Consider the following 27,712-nt stretch of genomic DNA (forward strand, 5'->3'; position numbering starts at 1 on the left):
TATATATATACATGGTCTTCTGAGCAGTTAACTTTAGATTTACTTTCTAATTCTTGACTTGTGTCATCCGTAGTCTGATGCATGTTGAGCTGACGGCCATATTTGAGAATAATCCTCTTTAATACCTACATTTTCCAAGCCTGTACTTGAGCATGACTCAACAAAAAACATTTATCCTTTAGGTCCTAACTTGTTGGGGCTCAAATGTCTAACCTTGGCTCAGGTCAATAAAATACTGCACTGCAGATACAAGCATAGCAACCACTATGGAGTCGCAGTCATAACATACAATCTCTGACACATGTTACGTTGAGGTTTAGTGTTGAATGGCTTAATGATGTAAGGTAAACATACTGCATTTAACCAGGTCAGAGAGAGCCTGGACAAGTTTCCTGCTCATTGAAAATTAAGATTTATTCAAAATATAAGACTGCATAACCATTTTTGGACTGTGCAAAGAAGCCAAAAAAGAGATAAAAATCCAGAGAAAGAGACTAGAATATATAGATTTGTCAAAACATCCCAGCATAGCCAGCGTGAAATTAGAGGCCTGCTTGTTGCTTTACTCTAAACTATACGTGCATTTTATTTCGTAGTGGCTAACATGAAGAATCATAGCTTTCGTTTTCCAATTTTCTTAAGTAACAACTTTGGCTTAGTCCATATTGTTTATTTTTTAACAGCTAGAATTATGGCCTTTATGATTCTTGAGTCAGACCCTTCTGCATAGTTTTTTCTTTGACTACCAGGCTTCCCTCCCACAATCTGAAATCCATCAAATTGAACTTGAAAACCAGAATTCCCTCTGTGGGCTCTGTGGTGGACTAATAACCCTTTCACAATGAAGCTAGTACACAAAATAGATGGTTTTCCTAATCAGTGAATGCATTTTAGATGCATTCACTGAGATGCATTCACTGAGAATGAATAGAATGAGAATATATATATATAAATGTTTTAGGTATTTTGCAAATTTGTTACAAATTTATAGTGGTTAAGAGTGAATAAGAAAACACATCGTCAGGCACCAGGCATACCAGAAACAAGTGCATATGAAAGGTTCCTGTTTTTGCAAATTTGCAACAGTGGCCATCAAGGGGTTAAATCCCAGTATGACAAATAAACAAAACAGAAAAACTAAATTTCATACACAGAATAGGGATATTAGAATTGTTTTTCAAGCTGGGGAGGGCAAGGTTTTGTCTGCATAATCAGTTATCAAGTAGCGGGACACTTTACTCTCAGTTTTTAAGGAAAGGATGAATTCAGCATGTTTTAAGTTATAGGAGGAGTTTATTACAGAACGATAAGATGGGTGGATGTTATTATTCTAAACTTTGCAAATGTTTAAGCAAAGTATGAGAAAATGTGTTGACTAAAAAATACAATATCCATATTTGGTGTAAGTGAAATTATAATATATTTTTATCTTTTATGAAATTCATTTACACATTTGACTTAATGTCAGAGTGTTTTCAGGGTGCGTTTTACCTTGTAAGTTGACTAAAGCAACCTAAGCTGCTTTTGCATCACTGCTGCTGCTGCTCTCTCCTCCACCTCAGAGCCACACCATCAGCACTGTGCAAAGGAAGCATAAACACTCCAAGAAATGATAACTCGTTGTATTTTAAAGGGGATTCAGTTGCCAAAAGCCAATTATTTTAGAATCTAAATCAACTGTTGTGGTGTTTCAAAGCATCATTGCATGTGCCTATGTGAGGGATTTTTCTACCTAAGCTTTTCTACTGCAAGGAATCGAGACCCAGACAAGGGGCTTTCTGTCTGAGTGCAGCTGCTGTCTCCTGGTTTATTGAGTTAGAATTTATTATTCAGCCATTTTTCTGTGTTATGTCCTACAGAGCAGGGGGGAGATGGTGAAGAGAGACAGAGAGAGGGAGACCTAGCAACAGCACAGGACTGAGCAGCCATTGGATAGTTTGATCGTACTGAGTGGCATGGCTGTTTTTAGCACAGAGCAACAGCCTGGTTCTATACTGGTTGCACCAAGGGATCTGTTTTATTTTTGTTTTTTTTACGGTTTTTATTTAATCAAAGAAACCATGAAAGCTTCCTTTGACTGTCCCAAGAGAACAGCATGACTGGTGTCAGCTGAAGGTCACAGCAGTTCCTTCATCAGGGCTGCTGTGCCAGTAAACAAACATCTCCTGCAACAGAGCCCTTAGCCTCAATGTGTTTGATGATTATACTCGACTGATTCTGTTTTTGGTCAACTGAGAAACACGGCTCTGTCCCCCATGGAATCATCCTTTCCTTCTGCCCTCCACCCATCCCTCCCTTCCATGTTAATTTTATGGATTTATCTGCTAATGGCTTCCCTCCTGTCCATCCCTCCCGTATGTGCCATCTCCAGGCCAACAGAAGCCAACAGCTGTCATTCCCTGTTGCTTCTCCATTAGGTCTGCCTGCCCGGCATGAATGGGCTTCAGCAGGGAAGGAGGGGGCAGCTCACCACTTAGTTCTTTTTACCTTGTTAACTGAAGTGCTGCTGTCATCTCACGTGATTAGTGTAAAAATTCTGAATGCCCATCATCAGACAGACGATTCAGTCACAATCTCAGATTTTGATTACATCACTTCTGTACATATATAATATCCTACTTTGTTTATTCCAAATATTATAAAGACACAGTGACCTGAAAAAATATTTATACTTCATTATTATGTAACTTTGCATCCAGAAATGTCTTAATTTTTTTATTTATTTTTTTGGTGATTTACTGTGAAAGATCACAGATTAAAGTAATTTGGGTGTTTTAGAGCCACCTGTTGTTAAAAAAAAACAGCTGCAATATCTCTCTAAAAGCCAAAACTCCAGAGACTGGCCATATTTGCCCATTCTTTTTTCAAAGAAAGGCTCAAATTAAGTCCAGTTGGATGGAGAATATCAGTGAACGTTAGTTTTTTTAATCTTTTTTTAGTCAAATTAGACCACCACTGGGAGTGGTACTGTATATCCACTTAGATATGCAGTCTCTTCACATGGAGATGTGCTTGAGGGCCATACGGTTTTTGTTGTGCTTTTTGCACTAGAGTGTCTTTTTTTTTTACATGTTTGCCTTGTCCTCTAATTGCTTAGTGTAAGATTTTAAATATAATATCTAATAGCTTTATTACAGCAAAATACAAGAATTAACAGATTTTTGTTTTTTGTCAGCATTGTTTTGAAATCCTGTACCCTTTTCTTTCTACTGCCCAGCTCTGCAGTGATTAGTGTTGGTCTAACACAACAAATCCTAGAACAGCACACTGAGGTTTGTTATGTTTATAACTGCACCGAAATGTTTTAAGGGCGTGGTACATTTAAGGTATCTTAATTATCTGCAAATTAATATTCTAAATCACAATTATCACATTTAATGATGAGCTGAAAAAATGTTGACATTTTTTTTAATCTTGAAAATGTTTTGTATTAAATTAAACTTAAAGAGTGGGGTGACCTGCAGCTTTATACATACAAATTCATTTAGATGTGGATGTTGCATAAAGTCTAGCTTCCTAAATCTCTAATTTTATGAAAACATCCCAAATTCTCCAGTTTATGTTGTTCAAGGTGTAAAATGCGAGCAGTAGTCCAAGAGATTATATTTATTAATGTCCCTGCTGTCTGACTACAGCCTTCCTTTGTGTTGCATTGCATGTTGCCATGGCAACCAGAAAATAAGGGGATTCCTGACCTCTCCTCAGTACTGATTTTCAGAGGCTCTTTTAGCCAAATAACACATTTTCTGTACATGTTTATGTTGTCACATCCCAGATTGAAGCAGTAGAGTTGTTTGTTTTTATGTTTTCTTTGTTATTTTTTAAGTACGCTTAGCAGACACTATTAGATCATTAAGAGGTGCTTTTCTGTCCCTCTAAGGTGGAGCAGGAGTGCTGGGCTCACGGGACTTTTTCTTCATATTAACTCATCCCTATAAACACAGCCCGCTGACGCAAAGCTTGCTCACATCTCCGCTGTGGATGCTTGTATTAGCCTTTGTGCTGTCGGGCCATTTGTCATGCAGCTGCAGGCTCACCTGTGTGTTTCTTTTCTAAAGTGTGCGGCTGTGAGAAAGGGTGCTGGCTCTGCAGGGTATCCTCTTGTCATGTATTGTCCTCTTGGTGCTAAACCGTTTTATGTGTTCCCATCTGTCAATGTCAGATTCTCCTCAATATGACCTTAGCTCATCATCAGACTTTTTAATTTTGCCTTCCTTTAGTGCTGGCTCAATTATACGGCCAGGTTGATGCTCCTTTGAGGTAAATTAGCAGGTTTACAGCTTTTCTGCAGAGGTAGAGAGCTGCTGTTAGGAAAAAAAAGAATGTAGATGAAGACTGTGTGCGATGATCTGCAGTGTTCATGCAGCAATTTTTACCGTTCCGACATACTGGCAGAGAGGGGCATGGTTTTTACAGAACACTACAACCGAGTAAATTTGTAGCTGGACTTTATTATTGTTTAAAGTTTAAATGGAGGGGAAAATAATGAATATAATTAACAGAAACCGACCTGTGACCGCTAAAGGGATTTTTACATGGAGGTCAAGTGGTCAGATCTTTTTTAAAGTAACAGCAAATAATGTAATACAAAAGCAGGTTTTTGTATTTACTCCAGATATCTTTGTGTTGATGATCTAAAACATTACAGTTTGAAGAATATATATATATATATATATATATATATATATATATATATATATATACATACATACACACTATTACAGACATACACTACAGTTGAAGTGTAACGTCTTTAAAAAGATATTTGTCTCTATTAATACTGAAGCTACTAGACAGTGTTTGATTAAGTGTCAAATGGCATGAAATACCAGAGCAATCCCATATTTTAAATGATGTCTAGCTGCTTAAAACTCATGATTACCTCTTCCTCACTGGATAACCTAACAAATAATCAAGCAATGTGCTCTTGCTTGTATCAATTTTAGAGTTGCATTTATCTAATACAACATTTGCTTTTGTGTTTAGCTTTTTTTGTACATATAACTCTTGTGCCACACATTCAAATTCTGTTGCTGCAAAGTTCCTCCTATTGGCTACACACCCCAGTATATGTCTTTTTCCATCTTTACATTGCCATATTTCCTGTGAGATTGAACTGAAACCAAGTAGGGCTGAAACAAAGATTGATGAAAGATGTTGAAAGATCAACAACAAATGTAGTTATTGATTAATTGTTAAATTAAATATAGAGACTGTAAAACATGCCTTTGGCTGACAGAGGAACCCACTTAGAGCAGTAATTATATCAAGAAAATATATAAACATTTTACATTTAACATTAAAAACAAAATGTCTTCATCTGTCAATATTCTCTATCCAGAACTCATTAAGTGGAAAAGTTTTAGTTTCACCTGGTTTAATTTCGTTAAAAAAAAACTTTGGCTACCCGATTATTAATCGAATATTCCAAAAAATAATCAACAAATGAATCAATTTGCTAAAAAATCGTAAGTTCCAGCCCTAAAAACAAGGAAATCATAGAAAATAGTAACGTAAAAGGTAAACTATTATGTCAGATGTTTTTAAAGTATTTTTTCATTAAATTCTAAAGTTTTATTTGATGGAAGCCTATCAGTATCTTACATCAGACAGTCTTCAAAGCATTTATTTTCCTCCACCCTCATCATATGGCTCAACAGGTTTCTATCTGAAGTTAAGTTTAAAACCACTCTTCCTGTGACTAAAATCTATGCATGGATTTAGAGTAATGTTTGAAAAACAAGATCACTTTCCAGCTTCAGCTTTTTGAAGGTCATAAAGGTTTTTGGTCAAATCTTAGTTTATATCAACCTTGACAAAAAAAAAATTAGTCCCATCTGAAAAAAGGAAAACCCATATCATGATACTGTCACCACCGTATGCTGTTATGATAATGGTGTTCTTTTGGCCGTTTGCTCCATTGTTTTTGTTCCAAACTCTCTCTTTGAATGTGCCCAAATGTTCCAAGTCTTGTTCTATCAAATACGGTTTTGAAAGATTTTTCTTTTTGTAAGAAAAAGGTTTTTGTCCATCAGGTGTCCACCACTGTCCAGACATATTGAGATCGATGATTGTCACATGTTAGTGCTGAGGACACATTCTAGAGAGCTTCTTCGATGTTACTTTCAAGCTCTTGGCAGAAGTCCTGGCCTGCTTCCATCTCGTCTTTTTATCAGTTATGGAGGAAACACTCAGTTTATTATTTCCCATTGTTGTTGCATATTTCAATTGCTTATCTTCTTCTCTGGTCTGCAATGGAAATATGCTGTTGATTTTCTATACTATATGTCTAATGATTTTATTCTGATTCTTTATAGCCTCTCTGCAAACTAGCTAAGGAATTCAAATGATTAGGTGACAAGAAAATCCTTGCAAGTGGCACAAGATGCTGAGTCTTATGTCAAGTCAGTCAGATTTTCTACAAATGATTGAAGGTCTGTATCAAACTGGAACGAGAGCTGCAATTGAACCTTAAGCTGGGTTTTTTTTTATATAAGATTCAGCACATTAGTCTGTGGCTTTTTTATTTTTTGCATTTTTCCTTCAGCCAGTTTCAGTTCTTTTTAAGTTTAATGACAGGGCATATGTTAGATTTAAGGTGGAGAAATATCGAGAATAGCTTATCTTAATCTGTTTAACATGGATGGACAGTCACTTGAAACAGGACTTTTATTGACCAGGTATTCCTTTTTAGACCCTCTGTGTTACTTTTATTAGAAAATGTATTTAACCAATTTTGTCATTTTCTTCTCTGTGGCTGAATAACCCTGGTAAATACCCGTGGTGCTGTACATACTCATATATGACAGAGGAGGTTGCTGTTGTCTTTTACATTTTTCTAACAGATTATGTGGTTTGTAGTCGATTCCATGTTGTGATATAGCAAATGTCGACTCACTGAGAAAAAAATATGTTTGGAGAATAAAGCAACTATTCTAAAATGCATATAATGCATATAAATAAGCAAACACATGATCCCTCAGACTGCAATCCTACAGCTTGCAGACAGTGCGAGGAGCGTGGTTAGATTACCTAATCATAATATCCCCCAAAGGTCATGTTTTTCTATCTTAATGTAATTCTCTCTCACATAAATCTACTTTTCACATACATGGTAGTGAACATAACTATTGTGAGCTAAAATATGGAACTACACAAAAATGTATAAAACAAAATATGCCTTTCTAGTCTGGATACAGAAATTACTGGACTGACAAGGCATCCATCCTATTTCTGCAGCTCATATGCATTTGTAATGATATTCTATTTGGTATTATGCTGTCAAAAGCCGAATTTATGAGTTAAAAGTAGTTATTTATGAATATTAGAGGTATATAAACGAAACTTTGTTTTAGATATATAAATATTGGTTTTATCTATTAATTTATCACATTTGTTGGTTGCTTTTGGTCTGGGTTCCTAGAAGTCAAGGAGAAATGTCAAATTGTATGCATTTTTTAATGCCTGAACAGAATCTGTAGCCCAGTTTTTCTTAACTCTGGTCCTTAGGGCCCATTGTGCTACATACAGATGCATCTAAAACACGAAGGACAATGAGCCTGAGGACCAGGATTAAGAAACCAAGAAGTAACATTCAGAGAATTTATTTAAAAGTAAATTAGTGTTGCAGGAACAGGAACTGACTGCAACTGGAACCACTATGGGGAGGAGAAAAGGGTTAGTGGCCCAGAGCAACTCGGTGGGGTTGAAGGTGCCCTCAATCAAAGCCACTAACCTTCTCAGGAGTCAGGAGGGTGTGTTGATCTGAATATTGATCCCAGTGGCTCCATTTTTGATTCAAATGGCTGTTTGAATCATGTTGAAGGTGCAAGTTGGGAAAATGTTAGTGTGCCTGGGGCCATGCATAGAGAAGCAGTCCACAGGGTAGACGTTTCCAGAGGGACAGAGGCATATGAGGGTAGTCTTAGGTAACACAGGATGGACAGAATGCAGACAGCCGCAGAGGCAAACCGACTTGGTCAGGAGGGGATGTCCAGAGATTAGAGGCCCAAATAATGATTGGATAGGGGAACGGTAGGCAGGAGAAAACTGGAAAGGAACAGGTCGAGATCTGGAGCTCAAAAACAAAGATTGCTGGATGATCTATCTACATGAATGGCTTTTGAGAATCTGGTGGTTGCCCATGGGGAATATACACTCACCGGCCACTTTATTAGGTACCCCATGCTAGTAACGGGTTGGACCCCCTTTTTGCCTTCAGAACTGCCTCAATTCTTGGTGGCATAGATTCAACAAGGTGCTGGAAGCATTCCTCAGGGAGTTTGGTCCATATTGACATGATGGCATCACACAGTTGCCGCAGATTTGTCGGCTGCACATCCATGATGCAAATCTCCTGTTCCACCACATCCCAAAGATGCTCTATTGGATTGAGATCTGGTGACTGTGGAGGCAATTCAAGTACAGTGAACTCATTGTCATGTTCAAGAAACCAGTCTGAGATGATTCCAGCTTTATGACATGGCGCATTATCCTGCTGAAAGTAGCCATCAGAAGTTGGGTACATTGTGGTCATAAAGGGATGGACATGGTCAGCAACAATACTCAGGTAGGCTGTGGCGTTGCAACGATGCTCAATTGGTACCAAGGGGCCCAAAGAGTGCCAAGAAAATATTCCCCACACCATGACACCACCACCACCAGCCTGAACCGTTGATACAAGGCAGGATGGATCCATGCTTTCATGTTGTAGACGCCAAATTCTGACCCTACCATCCGAATGTCGCAGCAGAAATCGAGACTCATCAGACCAGGCAACGTTTTTCCAATCTTCTATTGTCCAATTTCGATGAGCTTGTGCAAATTGTAGCCTCAGTTTCCTGTTCTTAGCTGAAAGGAGTGGCACCCGGTGTGGTCTTCTGCTGCTGTAGCCCATCTGCCTCAAAGTTCGACGTGCTGTGCGTTCAGAGATGCTCTTCTGCCCACCTTGGTTGTAACGGGTGGTTATTTGAGCTAGAACCAGTCTGGCCATTCTCCTCTGACCTCTGGCATTAACAAGGCATTTCCGCCCACAGAACTGCCGCTCACTGGATGTTTTTTCTTTTTCGGACCATTCTCTGTAAACCCTAGAGATGGTTGTGCGTGAAAATCCCAGTAGATCAGCAGTTTCTGAAATACTCAGACCAGCCCTTCTGGCACCAACAATCATGCCACGTTCAAAGTCACTCAAATCACCTTTCTTCCCAATACTGATGCTCGGTTTGAACTGCAGGAGATTGTCTTGACCATGTCTACATGCCTAAATGCACTGAGTTGCCGCCATGTGATTGGCTGCTTAGGAATTAAGTGTTAACGAGCAGTTGGACAGGTGTACCTAACAAAGTGGCCGGTGAGTGTATAGTGCTCCTTTTAGGTGCAGCACCTCCAGGTAATTGAGCTGCTGTGGGTGTAACTGCTCAGACCTGATTGCCAGTACAGCAGAGGTAGCAGAGAGTAACATTATGGGACTGTACACTGCAACTTTTCTTTTTTATTTCTTTAGATTATGTGGACAGAATTGAGTTTATTTCTGATCACTGTGATCTCTTTCTCTGCTATTTCTTTAAATATATTTAATATATACTTATTGAATGTTCCTTGGTCCAGTATGATTACATTAATTTATGTTTTATAATCATATGTTATGCTCACATTTAAAAGTAAGCCAAAATTTCTGTTGGGCCTTGAGTCCAATATATTTTAACTACAATTTATTGGACAGATTTTTCCATGAAGGAACTAATTATTCATTCAATTTTTTCTCAGTTGTGCTATATTGAAATAAGTTCTAACAATAGTATTAATGTTTTGTTGATATGAGAGCTCTGTGGTCAAACCATCTGACTCCTAGTTTGCTGTTCACAGGGCCGCTGCACACGAGAAAACTGCAAGTACCTGCACCCACCTCCGCACCTGAAAACCCAGCTGGAGATCAATGGAAGAAACAACCTGATCCAGCAAAAGGCCGCGGCTGCCATGTTGGCTCAACAGATGCAGTTCATGCTGCCCGGTGCACAGCTGCAGCCAATTGTGAGCAGTTTACACGAAAGCACACACTAAAACAACGACTGAAACTGATCTAAGATTGTGCTCACAATTCTGTGGTTTTCATAATATTCATTTAATTTATTCTCCTGCTGGGCTGCTTTTAATTTGCTTCGTGGCAGATTCAACAGCCCAGCAGCGAGCGTGCCTTTCTGAACAAATGTCCGATTGTTCTAGCATGACAAACAACAGCTGGAGTTAGATTGAAGTCTTACACATTTCAATGAAGTCAAATTAGTATATTAGTCAACTGTATGCATTCCAAAAAGCAAACAGTAAACCTGCAGATGTAATAAGAAATACCAAATTAAAGGTTTTGTCTTCTGGAAAGCAAAATATATAGAAATTAAAATGTTTAAAATTAGGGATGTAGTGACAAGCTGTTTGTGGCTTTTCTAAAAATTTTGGTTTCTATAAATATGAATCATTTAACTCACCATTGAACATCTACGCTTTAAAATGCCTGTTTGCTTAAACTGATTTCTATATAGCTGAAAGTCTTACTTGCTTTTCTATTCAACTATCCTTTGTACCGAGCACATTTCAGCTGGAGACTTCTTACAATGCCTTAAGTAAGAATAATATAGATAACTGTTTTGTTTTCTCTGTGGTTCATTTTGCTCCAAGACAACCTTTCCTGTCAACCCTTCCCTTGCAACCAGTCCCAGCATGGCATTTAGTCCATATCTGAGCCACATGGGCCCAGCCATGGGCCTGATGCCGGAGCTACTGCCCAGTACTCCCCTTCTCGTCCCCGGGAGTCCCACTAGCCTGACAGCAATGGGCAACGGCACCTCGGCTCAAAAACACGCCCGCACAGACAAGCTTGAGGTATGCAGTCCATGTACAGTTGTTGTGCTTCTATGTTTAGTCAAAGAACGATGAAAGGAAAATGTTGATCGGTGTTCTGGCGGCCCTGGCAGGTTTGCAGAGAATTCCAGCGTGGTAACTGCACACGAGGAGAAAGCGACTGCCGCTATGCTCACCCTCTGGAGGCCGGCATGGTGGACTGCAGCGAGAACTCTGTCATTGTGTGCATGGACTACATAAAGGGACGCTGCAGCCGGGACAAGTGCAAATACTTCCACCCACCGGCTCACCTTCAGGCCAGGATCAAGGCTTCACAGCACCAAGCCAGTCAAAACACAGCGCCTGCTCCCTTGGTGGGTTATTCACTGAATTGTGATAAGAGCACATACCAGAAATTCCCAGTCCTTGTAAGGGTTCAAGATTGTTAAGGTTTTTCTAATTTTGTATATTGCATCATCTCCCACCAGATTATACAGTCTTGTTTTATCCTATATTTATATATTTGTCTATAAAAAAATCTCTCCACCGCAGTGGCATCCGGTGAAGTTTTGTCCAGGGGGGGTTATAAATTCAAAATAGACGTATACCAAAAACCAATCAACACTTTTTAAAAACAAAACATAATTTCGTGAAGAGGTTCGCTTTTTGTACATAAATGTTGCCCTTCTGAGGCTTTATGAAGGCAAATTCAGCTTTATACTGTTTAATATATAAAAACAATTTATTTTCTGAGAATTTGTATTTAAGAGCAAATATGCAAATTAACAAATATCTAGAAAAAGTATACTATAATATATTATTTTCCATGTGAATCCCAGATTGTTTATTCTTCTTTGCCTTTTCTAAAAAGTGCTTTAATCAGACTTACCTGTCTTTATCCATGCTGGGTTTAGATGCTTATGTTTGAAAAAGGTAAAGTCGAAAGGCAGAGGAAGCAGAATAAAGCCTTAGCCTCTCTCCATGCAGTTAGCCAAGCCTTATAGCTAAACCAGGTCCTGAAAAAGGATGTTTTTTTAGACCATTTCTCTCTCTCTGATGCGTCTCCAACTCCCAAAACTCGACTTGTCAATCACCTGCAAAACATTTGCGCTTGTGGGTCGAGGTGATGAGCAAATTCAATTCCTGTCAGCTCAGGGGGCCACAGAGCTGTGCCCCGAGCTCTCCTATACCTTTGTATTGGAAACAAACTACTGTGAATGTACAACTTTTAACAAATTTTTTTTGCCCTAGGGCAGAAATACATGATCAATCAGACTTGTCATTAAAGATTAAATATTTATCTTGCACATCTAAAAAAAACAATGTCAAAATATTTTTAATTTGTATTTAAAATTTTATTATAAAAAATATATATATATTTTTAATGTCTTAATCAGGGTCATTGGGTGGGTGGGGCGGTGCGCTATCGCCCTCTATTGACCAGCTGCCACTGCTCCACCGTATCTCTTAACGTATCCTGATGATAAGAAATAAGCCAAATATTGTATGTACATATATGATAAGGAGCAAGAATTTAAGAAGCACTAAAAATAAATTATATTCTGTCTTTCTTCCTATTTTTCTTGTTTAAAGAAGCATATTATTTTGCGATTTATTCAATTCAAAGGCATTGGAATAAATCAGAGACATTGTTCTTAAGCATTATATCTGACATGCTTTTTTCCACCCCGTGCTTTTTATTATGATACTTTTCTTATTTAAAAGGAAATTAATTGAATAAGAAAGATATAAAGTAAAAGGACACACATTTTATTTTTTCATGTGAAAAAGTTGGCATTGTGTAAGGCCTTTATTAATCAGTCTTAAGTTTTAGGTCAGTGGGAGGAGAGTTCCAGTTTAGGGCCTTGAAAGAGAAACAAGACTGTTTAAATGATGTGTTCAGTGTTGAAACTATGGAGTCCTTCCTTACAGAGGTTTGGGTGGAAGGTCTGAGAGTGCCTTAACTATAAACCATTTTTTTAAATGTGAATCAATGGATCTTATGGATGGATGAAGATATGTCAGGGTCAGGCTGACATTATATCCTAAAATGTTTTTATCCCATGTAAATAATATTACTTAGAATTTCCTCACATGAGTGCTTCACAATGGCCTATTCTTGGAGAATGGAAACATGCTGTAATTGCTCTTGTTTTGATTTGCCCATCAGGTGTTTATGTATGCTTTAACTTTGTGCTATAGTGCCCTCTGGTGCCTGGAGAGATACTTACAATGTAGGAGGATGTAGAAATGTAAACTTTGCAATTATCCAGATATTACTTTAGGATCATTTAATACCTAACTTCTGTAAATTAAAAGTCTGTATGTATTCTGTGTTTTATTCTTTTAAACTCTCCCTCTGGCCAGGCTTTGGCTCCAGCCACCGTGCAGTCGCTGCCAAAGAGGCCGATCTTAGAAAAGAGCAATGGAGCTGCTGCTGCAGTCTTTAACCCTAGCATGTTCCACTATCAGCAAGCCCTGGCTAACATGCAGCTCCAGCAACCAGCCTTCATCCCCACTGGTGAGTGTGGATGCAACATCAGGAGCATCCAATAACACATACAGTAGAAGCATAAACCTGACATTTGAATACATGCATGGACGAATGCAGACATGACCTTGGTACTATTGTATGGCAACACCTTTGGAAATCATGTAAAATATTAAATAAATCAACCAAGATATGAGAATGAGACTTGTAGATCTCCACAAATATGCTTCATACAGGGGTAACCTTTCCAGATGCATGAAAGTACAACATGATCTCCACAAATATGCTTCATACAGGGGTAACCTTTCCAGATGCATGAAAGTACAACATTTAGAACAGTCACCTGCAAACATAAACAGCATGGAAATGTCCAGCCACCATATTGCTCAGGAGGAGGCAGGTTTTGTGTCCCAGTCATCAACTTGTTTTGGTGTCAAATATGGACATGAAACCAGAATTTACCTTTGGGATCAAGCAACTATATTTGAATTTAATTTAATTTCATTGTAACAAAAAATGAATAAATAAAGGCCTCATGAGGCCTGTTTTTATATATGGTAAAAGAGAGTCATTATCTACATTGAAGTTATTATACAGGCATGGTTTACAATGCAACATGGAAAAAGGAACTTTTAAGGAGTAAAACATAATACAGTTTGCAAATAAACTAAAGACCTTATTTAGACGGAACTAAGACTGGTGTTTATCAATAATTAGCTGTGTGACATCTTGATCAAAAAGAGGAATGCCTGAGAACGCCATCCCAGCAGTGGGATACAGAGATGTCAGCTTTATATTTGCTTGGTGTTTTGTTGCAGGAGCGAATGGCACTCATCCCAAATTAGATAAAAAGAAAAGAACATTGGGCCACATGCAAGAACCATTTGTACCATTTAAATCACTCATACAGGCACATATGGCACATTTACCATTTTCTCCTACTTCTAATCTCTGAGATATGAATTAATTTTACGAGTGCTCTCGACTTGACAAGTCTTGCCTTATCAGTCAGCTGTTATCAAAACCCAGTTTTCACTCATTGACTACATTTGTTTTACTGAGAAGCAATTGTCCATTTATGTTAGGCTGCATCAGTTTATATTATGTAACTCCACAATTATAAATTTCATTTTTATTCACTAATCATAGAACTATCAGTCACTACACCTGCAGCTAGCATGTCGGTATCCAGGAGAAACTGGTTTAAACTGTTGTCATTTCGTCAAAAACTGAGACCGGTCAGTAGTAAGCTCTATGAGAAGCTACTACTGAAATAACATCTGGAACAAAAAATGAATGAAAATTTAAGAATAAAGTTCAGCAACTTTTTGCTTTAAACTCCTTAAATGTTAAAACATGCATTCATTTCACTTCATGGCAGCTCCTTGGCTTTGTTATTACATAAAATGTGGAATGTTTGGGTCTGTCTAAAATGCTAAAATTAGAGTTTCATGATTAACATTTTTATGTTTATGTGTTGTATGAGAGATAGAGAGTGTGATGAAGGGACGAAAGACGTGATGTGGAGATGTACAACACATACATGTGTATCAGAAGGACATTTAGCAGAATGTTGTTGTGTTGGTTGATCTTGAACTCATATTAAGTATCATCATATGTTGCACCTCTTCACTCCATCAGTAGTTTTTAGTGACTATTTTTGGATCAAATGTTTTTTATTATTATTAGTTTTGTTTTTTTAACTTCTGTATCAGTGCTACCACATCATTTAATGCTCTTCTTATTTATTCCTCATTACTGGCCTTTACTGCTGCTCAGTTCTCAGTCAGCAGAACCTCAATCTCCAAACGGGTAAAGTCTCTCTGCTTCGTCTTCAATGCCATTATAGTGAATAAGTGTGTGGAGTTTTAGCCTTATATGGTATAACTGGGGAGGATTATTTATTAACATTTACTAAAATTAAAAGCATTTTTAGAATCTGATGTGGCGCATTCGTAAGAAGCCCACAATAGGAGAAAAAATACAAGAAATTTATGTTAAGAATATAAAAATGTTGTTGCATGAGGCCCAATGACTGGAAATTATTTACAGAGGAGTTACAGATTCCTAATGGGGAGTGATGCTAAATGTTTGGCTTATCACAACTCAGTGATCTCCGTGTCACACAAAAAATGTGCAGACAGAGTTAAAAAAAAAAAAAAAAAAAAAGGTGTGCATGGGGTGAGGCCTGCAAACCTGACTCAGTTCTAACAATTCTATGTGGAGAATTAAACCAAAATCCCAACAAATAAAGTTAGAAGCTTATGGAAAGATACCCTAAAGATGTAATCCCAGTCATACAACTTAAAAAGAAATTCTACTAAATGTTAACAAACATGGATTTAAACATGTGAATTTGGAGAGAGGAAATTAAATCTCTTATAAAGAAAGTCAAAAAGAGAGAAACGACTTAAATGGTGAAAGCTGTTGGATCACAAGTTGAACCTAGTTGTTTGCACACTCCTTTTTCACTTTGACCTTATCTTATCAGAGTATTTGCTTATATTCCTTCACACACACACATTCGATTGAGTTGCATTCCTTTAATTACTAGGGTTTTATAGGATGTTGGCTCATCCTCTTTTCCATAAGCTTTAAAAGTGGGTTTATAGGAATTTTTAACAATTATTTACTATTTGTATCTGATCTTTCACATTTCTGAGGTCAAACACTGACAAGAAGGTCCTGCTCATAGTGTCCACTTTAATTCAGAGGTGTTCTAATAGGTCGAGGTCAGGATAACATGCAGACCGGATAAGACCTTCCACATCAGACTTGGTCATTCATGTTCTTAACCTCATCAATGAATTTCTCAACAAATTCTTTTCAAGTTAATCTGAAGACCATTTACAGTAACACTAATAAGTAATTATTTATAACATATTTTATATTTTAAAAAATTCTCCAAGTCCCACAGTCAATAAAAATGTAATAAGATAAGAAGGAGGTTATATTATAGTCAATACTAAAATTAACAAAGCTAATAAGAGCAACCCTTGTTTTACTGACTGCTTGTAGATCAAATGCTGGATTCTAAACGCGTAGCTATGAAAACAATCCAAACACCTTAAATCAAAGATTTTAGCATCAGAGTATATGTTGTGGGTTTTTGTGGACTAAAATTTAATTCCAGTAATTGTTTAACCATGAATGCAAGAACAGGACAGGAATCCACATGGGTGAAATCAAGGTAGAGCGAAAGGGGCCCATTTGGAGAAGGTGCCCCCCCTAATCCAGTCTGTTAACAGGATCTGGTTTTGGCCCTAAGCTGCAGAAGAACCCACATGAAAAACCAGCTCTGATACACTTTTGTAAACCATGTAAAAAGTGGTTCTGATAGTGATGGTAGACATGTCTCAAAAGAAGAGGGAAAGCACAGATGGGAGGTGGATTTCATATAGAAAGTGTTGGTTTTCATCCAACCAACCAACACTCAAAGATGAAGAGAAGCTTTGCAAGCTTCACTAACACACCTGTGTGCTTTTGATTTAAGCTTTTTATTTTAAGTAAAATAGTCAGAAGAAACAAATATTTGACTACGAAAGCCTTTTTCTACCTCTAATGTAACTTTAGGTTCCCTTAAATCATTCCTAGAACTGAAAATGTATGGATCATTTGCTCCTCTCATACACATTCCCAGTTCATTAAATACAATTATCAGATTCTCCAGTCTGATCAGATTGTATGCTTGTGTTTCTCCTTGTTTGGTTTGCTATTTAATGGTTAGTGGTTTATTTAATAAGCGGTTAGCTAATGGAATGTGTATTTTTCTTTCCCCTTCTTTTGTTTGCATGTCTCCTGTAATCTGTTTTAAACTCATCTACATCCCTTGATATCCCATTTTTATTTTTTTCTGCCCATATGCCATGATAATCATATCATTCCTGTCCCCTCCCTTCCCTCCCACATTCCCCTGTCCTTCGTCTGACTCGCCTGAATTAAAGTTCCCATGATGCACGGTGCCACCTCCACTGTTTCGTCGGCCTCGACCCCCGTCACCAATGTTCCTTTCGCTGAATCCGCCACCTCCAATCAGGTTTGCTCTCTCATGTCAGTTCTGTTTTATTCTAGCTCTGTAGGTCAAGCTCACTGTCTCATTTTATTTATTCGGTTAAAGAACCATCTGCTTGTAAGAAGTTCTGTTTACATTTCATTTTTTGTCACTTTTTAGTGTTTTGTCAAACAAGCTACGGAAAACTTGAAAATCTTAAAATAGGAAACCATTTTCTCAGTAAAATTTTTTGTTTGTTATTAAACCACATAACAACTGTGCGATGGCCTTCCTACCCTGAGCGACTGTTGCTATCAAATAAGAATATCCCATGGCACACTGCTACTTTGTGGATTTAATTATCGTCAAGTTTGATGCACATTATATGATAACCTAGGGCTGGACACTAACTCAGTAACAATATGTATCATATATATTCATATATTATTCAATAAAGAAGACATGAAATTTCTGATATTTTAATACAATTTACAAGCTATACTAAAGCATTTGTCACTGACCGACATTCCCATGTTCCTGTTTCGCTTTTTTTAAAGCATGCATTTCAAAAGTTTTATATAGGAGGAGTTTTATAAGCATGCCAAACTAATTGTTATTAGTTTGTGGAAGCATCTCTGGTTGGGCATTCTTGGTAGTCTCTCTGAGGCTTTTGTTTTTTTTTGATGGATATTGTTATTATATCATATTGACTGAAATTAAGAAATATATTATGAGATCATGTTTGGCCATATCGTCCAGCTCTAGGTTCACCATTTATCACTGAGTCGCCTACAGCTTATGAAAATAAGCAACTTTTTCAGCTTTTGACAGCTTATGTCAAACAATAAGCTAATAAAATTCAGCCAAATGTCCTTGTTCAGCATCGTTAGTCCACATTTAAGCAAATAAAGAAATAATTTATTAGGAAAAATAAGTAAGTTTGAGTCGATATTATTTGTCAGTGTTGCCACAGGTTAGCACAGTAAGAGAAGAATAATCAATGCTCAGCCCTGATGCTTTGTGCTGCAGTTTGTTTGACAAACAGGACAGCTCATCCCTAACAGGAGTTGATTTAAGAATCCAAACGTTAATGCTTTCCCTTTTTTTGTGGGGGAGCATCACTTAGAACCTGAGGAGCCTCTCATGCTTTTCATGCCAAACCTCTTGCTTTACAAGTTAAGTTCTTGCGGTTCCATGTTGCAGATGATTCTCATAGGGGGAAAGTATATAATCAACTAAAATAAATTCACCATGAAATGTTTTAAATTCTTCAATGCATTTTCATGGGGGGAAAAAACTTATTTTAAAAAAGAAATATAATTACTATTTATTTTTATGGGGTCCCCATGTGTATTTTGTGGCCACTGGCTTAAATGTTTGGGAACCACTGGCTTATCTTACTATGTGATATACCTAGCAGGGTTTAATTACCTTTAAAAAGAAAATACCTCAACTAAATTGTAAAACATTTTAATTATTTTGCTTACATTGACAATAATTCATTCATACTGTACTGTCTTATTCATAGTTTAAATGATTTGTTTGTTTAAGATGTCCCGTACCAATCTGCCAGGACTTTACAGAGCAGCCATATTTCTGCTAAGATTAAATTACTTAATATTGAATTGTTGTTCATTTAGATTGCTTCTGAAATCAAGTACTTTCACTAGATTGTATTTAGAGCCTGCTGGTGTAGTAGGGGCTGATTATATTTGCCTGTTACTTTTTTAGATTTTTAATTGGAAGAAGAAAAAAATTAAAACCAGTTGCTATTTTTTTCTAAAGCATTTACCTTATGACTGATCCCAAAATGAAATACCAAGAAGATTCGTCAGGGCTTGTAGCTGTGGTAGCTTAATAAAGATGGTGTTTTACTCCACATTCTCATTTAACTGGTCCATAGTTTTCTTACATGAGTAGAGAGAGATATAAAATGTTAACACTTAAGCTCCCTCCGATCCTGAAAGATCCAAAAGCCATCCCTCTTATACAGGTGTGCATGCACAGGGCCTGCAGTGTGAATAGAGAGAAAAAGACCCTAAAATTAAACCAGTTGGTTGATATGGCGCAAGCTTAAATGATATGATGATCACTTGGCCTATATTATATTTCATTCCCTCCCTCCTCTTCCATAAACAATTTGGTGTTTAAACTACAGATGGACATTACGAGTAGTTAAGGTCTGTTAGCATCCAAGTTAGTGCATTTTAACTGTGGTCAAGCTAATTTTCCATGACTTCATTGGATATTGAATCCAAGCATCATCCGTAGAGACCAGAGGACTAGGTCAGATAATCAGATTTAACCACTACTTAAATTATTCCAATAGTTAAAACTTGTGGACTACACCTGTAAGGAAAACATGAATAAATCATTCCCAATTTGATTTGTAAACCTATTTGTCTATCTTTATTTATCATCGTTTCCTTTCACACTACCTCAGGATCATTTCCAAATGAACTAATTTATAAAATTTGGCAAATGTTTTAAGCATAATTTATTTTTCATATTCTGCACATGATGACCCACACTTATTTGAATATTTTTTTAAGGGGCAACAATTAAGGGTAGATAAGTCCTCAATAAGGCTCAATTTCCTCTATAGTTTGGCTCCAAGTTAAGGCAAGCTGTAATCAATGTGTATGAATGTGTGTGTTTTTGTGAATGCAGATGGGTGAATGTGGCTCTTCTGTCAAAAATGGTCATTTAGACTAAAAGGGTGCTTTATGAATTAAATCCATTAACAATTTGATCAATGTTTCTTAAGGTGTTTTGAATTTCCTTTTAAAGGCCTTGTCTTGCAAATCACTTTACCTGATCATTAAAGCAAAATTGAAGAGTAGACATAGAGTTACTAAAGGGCATACATATTACACACAGTTTTTCTCACTAAATTTTCTATGTTGAATAAAAGAGACTCATCACTTTGAGTTCGGGAGTCTTTTTATGTCTATGTTAAGTGGTTTACCAAACCAAAAAACATCCAAACAAATGGTTGGGTACTGGACTGATTCCACAGAAATCAGATGAAATATTAAGAAATACAAAAATAAAAGTCTGTCCTTTCATGCAATGGAAATTACTTTATCAGGTCAACCTGTGGTTTGATGCTGGACTGTTAGAAATTGTACTTTTGTTTTGCCCTCATTGCATTTCAAATTGAGCCCAAACAAAGATATTGATAGTTAGATCTGGTTAACCTGACAATAAGCATTTTAGCTACCTTTTAATTTAGTTTTAGATAGAAGGCATAATACATTACTCCTTTTTGGATCTTTAGCTACAACTGGAAATCAACTGAAAATTGAGGAAAGGAGGATTGAATTAAACGCACCTATATTATATTATGATATGTATATACGGTAGTAGTAAACCTGTAAGAACTATGAACTGTAGAGGGGGTAACACAGCTTGTTGGAATGAGAGTGACATAGTGCGAAGCTAGCAGAGGTGTGAACAGAGCAGAGGAAGCATGTCCTTTTGACCTATGATATCTTGATCAGCAGGATCAGTTGCTGATAATGGCATGTTAGTAATGGTGCACAACACTTTGCCCAAATTTTAAGCACTGAGCACGTCTGAGGTGCAGGCTTGCATGAGATTCCAACACCGAGTTTAGAGTTTTGTCAAGCATTAGCTCTAATTTTAGGATGTTTGGCTCTGCAACACTGGTTGCATTATCTGAAAATGAACATCAGCCCATGATCTTAGTGTGTTGAGTTGTATAATGTATTTAAAGTCAGATAGTGGAATTCACTTATGACTTCAAAACTACACACCATTCAGCATCTCACTTACAGGCAGATAAACCTGATTGCTATGTCAGTTGGACCACTAGATGCAATTATGATTTTAGAAATTGCTGATTGTCATGAAACCCCATTGTTCCTTATTTCTCTCTGCTTCCTTCAGTAGACTCCTCAGAGCTTCTGACTCCTGAACCGGTGGAACTGCAGTGCGTTCCCATGGAAAACCATTTCTGCCCTGTCCCAAAACTGCTGGTGGCAGCTCCAGTGGGAATAAACTCAGTAAGCCTTTCACGAAACCCCAGTTAGAGTTCCTGAAAACCTGCAGCTCTGCAGCAAACATGTGCCTCTCCCACAGTGCACACTGAATGAGTGTCAGTGTGAAACTTCTTATACAATGTTTATAAGATTTAAGAAAAAAAAACTGCAATACAAGCCTGAACATAATAACGCTGCTTTACTGCAGCCATAAAGATGCATACTGACGCGATGAGCAATAGAGCTCCCTCGTTCTGACAGCCATACATGACCACACTTAAACGTGGGCTCTTTAACATACATGCATTCAAGACTAAATGCCCTTTATGGGTTGCAGCCATTTCCTGAGGCAGCCCAACCCACCTGACTGATCCAAAGTATGAAAAGTTCTCTCTGGATATTCAGAACATTGGAGCTGCAAACGGACCTGCTGATGGTCTACAACCATGACTTGTTTTAAAAAATGAAAGAATGTTCCATAACGTGTCACGTTTATGTTTCAGGATGACTAAAATCATATGTGTTGCACCATGTGTTGTATATTGTTCAGTTAATTCTCATCTGATGCCTGATGACATGTCAGAAAGAAGCTGTTGAAAAATAGTTTGTGCCTTTGAGTATTCTTCTGAGCAGCAGAGAAGACCGGCTTTCTTAAAAAATATATATTTAAAAAATGTTCACAGCAAAGATGAATTGATGTCCATATTTAGAATTAAAGGCAATATCAACTACAAGTGTGTTGCATATCAGCTAGGGGCTTCAAATGGAGGCAGATTTTGTTAAACTGTTATGATATTATGGTTGTGTTTCAGTAACTAGGATTTAAGTTAAGTTTTGCCTAGTTATAATTATAATTTTTTGGACTGAAGCAGCAAATTTACTTTAATATAAAGCATTGTAATGATATATCAAATTAGGATGCAATGGGTTTAAACTTTAAGAGTATTTTATTTTCATTCACCGTTCACATCAGTTTAAAACAAATTTCCAAAACAGAAGAACATGGGTTGATCACAGCAATGTTCTCCACAAAGGGTATCACATCTGTTCCCTCTCATTCTGCAGAATTTCCTTTTATTAGCACAAAACTGAAGGACACTGTGTTTTTGGTAAATTGTAATTGTTTGTTTGTTTTTGTTTGTTTTTGCGGTGCATCTTGGCTATAAACCTTATATAAGTGTATGGTTAATTTATCTCAATGAAATTGTGCCCCATTTGTAAGGAAACTGCACCACTGGGTTAATAGGCAATGTTGAATATGTTAGTTTCTCAAATTCTCTTTGCCAGTACGTCAGCAAACTGCAGCTAACATCTCACTGTTCACATTAGTTTACAATCTATCATTAGATTGGATTTTTAGAGGTTTAAGAAACAAGACATATTGACAATTTAACAGAAGTTCAGTAAGGTCTGAGAGCCGCTTGGCATCTCCTCCCCATGCTGGTCACCATCTTGGTCACACACTGCTGTAGTATAGCCTCTTATTCTTCAACCATAATTTTTTCCAAGTCAGCCAATTTGAATGGAAATATAGGATTAAACTCTGGTTGCAGAATTTACTTTGAATATGCGTTTACATCAAGATGTTCCTCTACTGATGACAACGCCCTTATATTTCCACCACAAAGAACTGGTTGGTACTTGCAGAGGAGATGTTTCATTTAAAGCAGGAATGGGTAACTCCTTTCCTCAGGGGCTGGGATGTGTCCCTGCTTTAAAACACCTGAATCCAATAGTTAGATAATTACCAGGACCCTGGAGAACCTGAACACTAAGGACATAATTCAGACAGTTGATTCAGGTCTGCAAGGCTGAGGACACCTTGAGGTTGCAGGACACTGGCCCTCAAGGACTAGAGTCCTGGGTTTAAAGGAAACCCAGGCTTTCCAGCAATATAAGACTACAAGCATTTGACCAAACAAAAGTTTATACAATACAGTATGAAGCAATAGTGAGCAAATTTGTGAAATTGAGAGTAACTACAGGAAAAATATATTGAATATTTCTCCAACTGGAAACCCAAACCTAATGTTAGTGTCATTTATGTATATTTATCAGTTTCACTATAAACATGCGATACTTAAAACCAAGAAAAGATCCTTTTTTTAGTAAGAAGGTAATTTTTAATTATTGTAGATATTTAACTACTTATAGTTAGATCCATTTTTTTAAGGGTCTAGATAAAATGTTTTTCATTTTCATCAGCAAGAAAACCACATTTTATGAAAAAAGGCTTGTAATAAGTTAAAGGATAAGAGCTATCAAGTCAGCTTTTTGTTATAAGAAGCTTGTATTTATTCTTGAATTTAAAGTAAAAGTAATAAAGGAGGATTAATTAACCCTACTCTCTTTCCATTTTAGGACGTTTATAATGGTTTATAGAAAATCTTGGCTAATATATTAAAATCTGACCATCTATATCAGCTGCTCTTCCTGGTAGGGAAGATTTGTACCACTGTTAAATTAGAACAGAAGGCCACTCAACATCCCTCACAGGCGTTTTAAAAGAATCATAACCAAATATCTGTATTATTCGTTTATCCTTTTGAGCTAGTCATGCCAAGACTCCTCTTAGTTCAATATGATGCTATGCCTTTCGTTTGGCCTGCTAACAGATATAGTTTGCATTTAAACTGAAGGCTGAAAGCCACCGCAGCTTCTTTTAGTCTCCCAGCAACAAGCACAAATGAGTCCAGGTGCAATTTGGAGTGGTTTCCACCCTTCTAGGGCTGGTCATTTCAGCAATACCTTTTGCAGTTTGCTAGGGGCCTAAACTTACCTCTGTATTTATCAACATGGTGGGTACAGATTGGTTGTAGCCGGTGCTTCAGCGAGAAAATAACTCAATAACAACTGGCTGCAACTATGATGCTGATGGTTTAACCTTTCTAGTTCTTATTCATCTACCATTTGGTGAGAATTTACTTGCTGACCAACCTAATGGGGAGCACAACATGCCCATAAGACCTAACCTACTCGTCCCTGCAACAGGTTTCAACTTTGCCATTGCTTTTTTGGTGCAACTTTAGTCATTGCTGAACAGGAGCTAAGAGATAAAGATACAATGAGTGAAAAGTAAACTGCCTTAATAAATCTTCTACATTCTGGGGCCTGTCTCTGTTATGGATTAGACTGCTCAGTTATTAAACATTTTTATTTTTTTACACTGAGATTGTCTGCTCTGTTGTAAATTTTATTTGTGAGGGATGATGTTGTAACGGCTGTAAAGAAAGGGTTAGTTTGTCTTTATTCCTCCAGTATTTTATTTTAAAGAACATACTTGTTGTGTCTTCAACATTAACCCTATAATAACACAATTATGATCTAATCAGCTCAATGATTGCAAACTGTTAGCACTGACACCTTTTTTTTTCCATCTGATGTCAGCCATTGCACAAGACAGGAGCTAGATCTGTTTCCTAATGTTGTGCCTGAAGTCTGTATATGCAAGATGTTGCCCTTTTATTGCAATACCTTAGTCAATTCCTCCAAATAATGCATAAATGTTCAATGCAGAGAACCATCTTAAAAAGGAAATTTCTTTGTGGTTTGATAAGTTTAAAGCTGCTTTTTATGTAGAAAAGTGGCTCATGATTATTATGTAAAGGCACTTCAGGGAGAAATCTTAGAACTTGAAAATGTCGTGTCGGACTTTACATCATCACTTTGAAGAGAGACAATGACGGAAATAAATTAAAAGTTAGGAATGAAAAACACCTGTTATTTTCAGTGAGAGGAAGTGCTTTGTTTGTGTGTAACACTGAACTTGAAAACTGAATGGAAACTGCTTTCATCCAAATTCAGATGTGCCTCGTTCAAGTCTCCTTAAACCATCACTGGCAAAACACTGTAAGAACGAATCAACGCTTAAAGATTCCTCTCCCATTTAGTATGTTGTTACTGTTACAAGAAACCACATCTAGTTTTTCAGAGACAGCTGTGCTGTCTTATCGTCAGTGTAAGAAGTAAATGAACCAGTGATTAGTAGGTAAAATTGGTTGTTTTTAAATGCTGCAGATGTTTCGGCATTTTCAACTGAACATTATTCATTTAAGATCATGTTGATGTGTTGTGAATGTACCTAATGCAAAAATTATACATGTGCCCCCCTTAAAGAAAGGCATGCTGACATGTTACTATCACCATATATAAACTATTTCAGAGGTACCATGATGATACTGTGTTAAGATGTATAAACTGTATGTATTGTTATATAGATTTATATTTAATGTCATTACATGGTGTGGCTACAAAAAATATTTTTCAACATTTAATTCTAAAGATCTAAACAGGTAATGTATCAGTAAGAATTTTTTTTTTAAATGTTTCCATCAATCAACTCACATATGTCTCCCTTTGGACTTTGCTTTGCAATTCAGCGTTCAAGCTCAGTTTTACACGATGGGCTGCAAAAATACTAAGAAGCGTGTGTTTACACACAGTTTAACATCTGATCTGGACTTTTATTAGAAACAGAAACAGGCTGACATACAAGGATGGGGGGCATTTGAGTTTAGTATGAATGTAGGCACAGTGTTTTTAGCGCACAGCTTGTAAAACTGAGCCTGATGGCACAGAAAATTTAAATCAACTAGAACTAGATTTAATGTCAAAGCTCTGTGAAACTGAAGTTGTGGATATTGGAAAAAAAAAATGAAAAAACCTGCATTTGTAAAAAAAATTCTGTTGAGATCCAAAACTTTTTCTTAAGCACGTTTTCTTTGGTTGATCCCATGTTTCACGTCACATGTTCTTTTTCTGCCTGTATGAAGTGTAACAACATGCACTAAATACTCATCTATATATTAATTGGACAATGGGAAAGTCAGCATGGCACCTTTTTATTTTTTTTTTTTTAGGACTGAACGTGGATTTGAACCAATAAATAAACTTCAGTGTCCTAAGATGAAACACTGAGGTTCCCTCAACTTTCAGTAAATCTATTGGTATGTGTTTCTTAAACTAAAATTCCTATTTACTCGAGAGAAACTCAATTTAACTGTCCATCTGAACTGTGCATCCTTAGCACCACTATGGGGATATCTTTTTTTTTTTGTATTTGAGGAATACAACCCAGCTATTTAAAAGCAATAACACTATCAAAAAAATATCAAATCTGATCTTTTGGTTTCAGCCCCATTTGAACTTCACAAAAACTTACCTGTATCTAGATTATCTGAAACTTTACAGCATCTCCAGCAATTACTGGCATCAATGGTAAAGAGTTTTTTGTTGTTGTTTTTTTTTCTGGTTTAAAAATTAACCTTTAAGTTTGAGTTTAATTTACAGAATCCCATATATTTTTACCTGTAAGGTTTGCAAATGACCAAAATGCAGGGTAAAATACCCATGAGACCCCATTATAAAAGTTTATCTTCAAAATAGAGTTGATTTTGGGTTGATGTCCACTTTAATTAGCCCAAATTGTGGAAAATTGAAAACAATTGAACAAAGACAAATTGATGTTTCCACTATTGATGCAGAGAAGGAAAACAAAACAAAAAATCTCTTTGAAAACGAGTGAATATCAGGATATAGTGGCCATCAGGTCTTGATAACAGAGATTTATTTCAAGGATTTTGTGCCAATATTTGAGGCTGATGCTGTAGGTCTTTACTATTAATCAAACCATAAGGTCTTTAGAGGCCTGTTAGCTCTACATGAGCTGCATATATGTTAACCTCAAAGATCATCCTGAAGTCCACAACAGTCAGTTTGTTTAAATTCAACAGCTGTGCAAAACTGAAGAAAATAGCCGCCATTCTAGCTGCTCCCTTTCTCAGGCTACTTCCACCAACTTTTCTCAGTTATTTAATTTTCCTGACGGTCCATCATGAATTCCAAAACATTAAATTAAAACTGCTTAATTTTTTCAGCCACATTATGAAGTTGTGACACATTTAAAAAAAAATGCCATGCCTAGTAATTCTTTTTTTTTTTTTTTTTTTTTATATATAAAAGAAAAAGGCCAGATGGTTCTCGTGTTAATGTCTCTAAATTGATGATAATAATTTTTTTTTTTTTTTTTTTTTACTCAAACAAAACAAGATATGAAAATAGTTTAGATATGAATTCACATAACATAGCTAGACTCTACCAAACTGAAGAATAAAATAAATCAAAAATCACTGGCAACAAATTAACAACATGGCTACCTTCCTATTATCATACTTTTTTTTTTATTCTCATAAACCTGTTTTGTTTGGGGAAAAAAGGAAAGTCAGATGAGCTTGTGTCGTGTTTAAATATATTATATGGAGAGGTTAATCCTTGTGATTTCCAAACTGTTTTTATTTTGTTTGGTTTTGTTGGAAAAAAAAATTTTGTCTTCTTGTTTATTTTTTTTTTTTTTTTTCAGAAAAAAAAGTACTTTAAAAGCAAACACTTATTTGT

General features: G+C 36.7%; 1 protein-coding gene across 8 annotated transcripts in view; it reads left to right on the plus strand.

Moving 5' to 3' along the window:
- Positions 1 to 27,250, plus strand: part of LOC107097067 (muscleblind-like protein 3) — a 44,951-nt gene extending 17,701 nt beyond the window's left edge. The window contains exons 3-9 of one of the 8 annotated variants that reach the window (XM_015394051.1): positions 9,865 to 10,029; positions 10,672 to 10,875; positions 10,968 to 11,207; positions 13,201 to 13,354; positions 15,104 to 15,136; positions 17,269 to 17,374; positions 21,228 to 27,250. In XM_015394051.1, the coding sequence (XP_015249537.1) occupies positions 9,865 to 10,029; positions 10,672 to 10,875; positions 10,968 to 11,207; positions 13,201 to 13,354; positions 15,104 to 15,136; positions 17,269 to 17,374; positions 21,228 to 21,255 (930 nt within the window). In that variant the 3' untranslated portion in view covers positions 21,256 to 27,250. The remainder of the gene's footprint in view (positions 1 to 9,864; positions 10,030 to 10,671; positions 10,876 to 10,967; positions 11,208 to 13,200; positions 13,355 to 15,103; positions 15,137 to 17,268; positions 17,375 to 21,227) is intronic. The other 7 variants (XM_015394053.1, XM_015394056.1, XM_015394055.1 and 4 more) reach the window with 7 other exon arrangements.
- Positions 27,251 to 27,712: the final 462 nt, after the last annotated feature.

Source organism: Cyprinodon variegatus, unplaced genomic scaffold, assembly GCF_000732505.1.
Source record: "Cyprinodon variegatus isolate N-32 unplaced genomic scaffold, C_variegatus-1.0 Scaffold669, whole genome shotgun sequence".
Taxonomy (NCBI): Eukaryota; Metazoa; Chordata; class Actinopteri; order Cyprinodontiformes; family Cyprinodontidae; genus Cyprinodon; species Cyprinodon variegatus.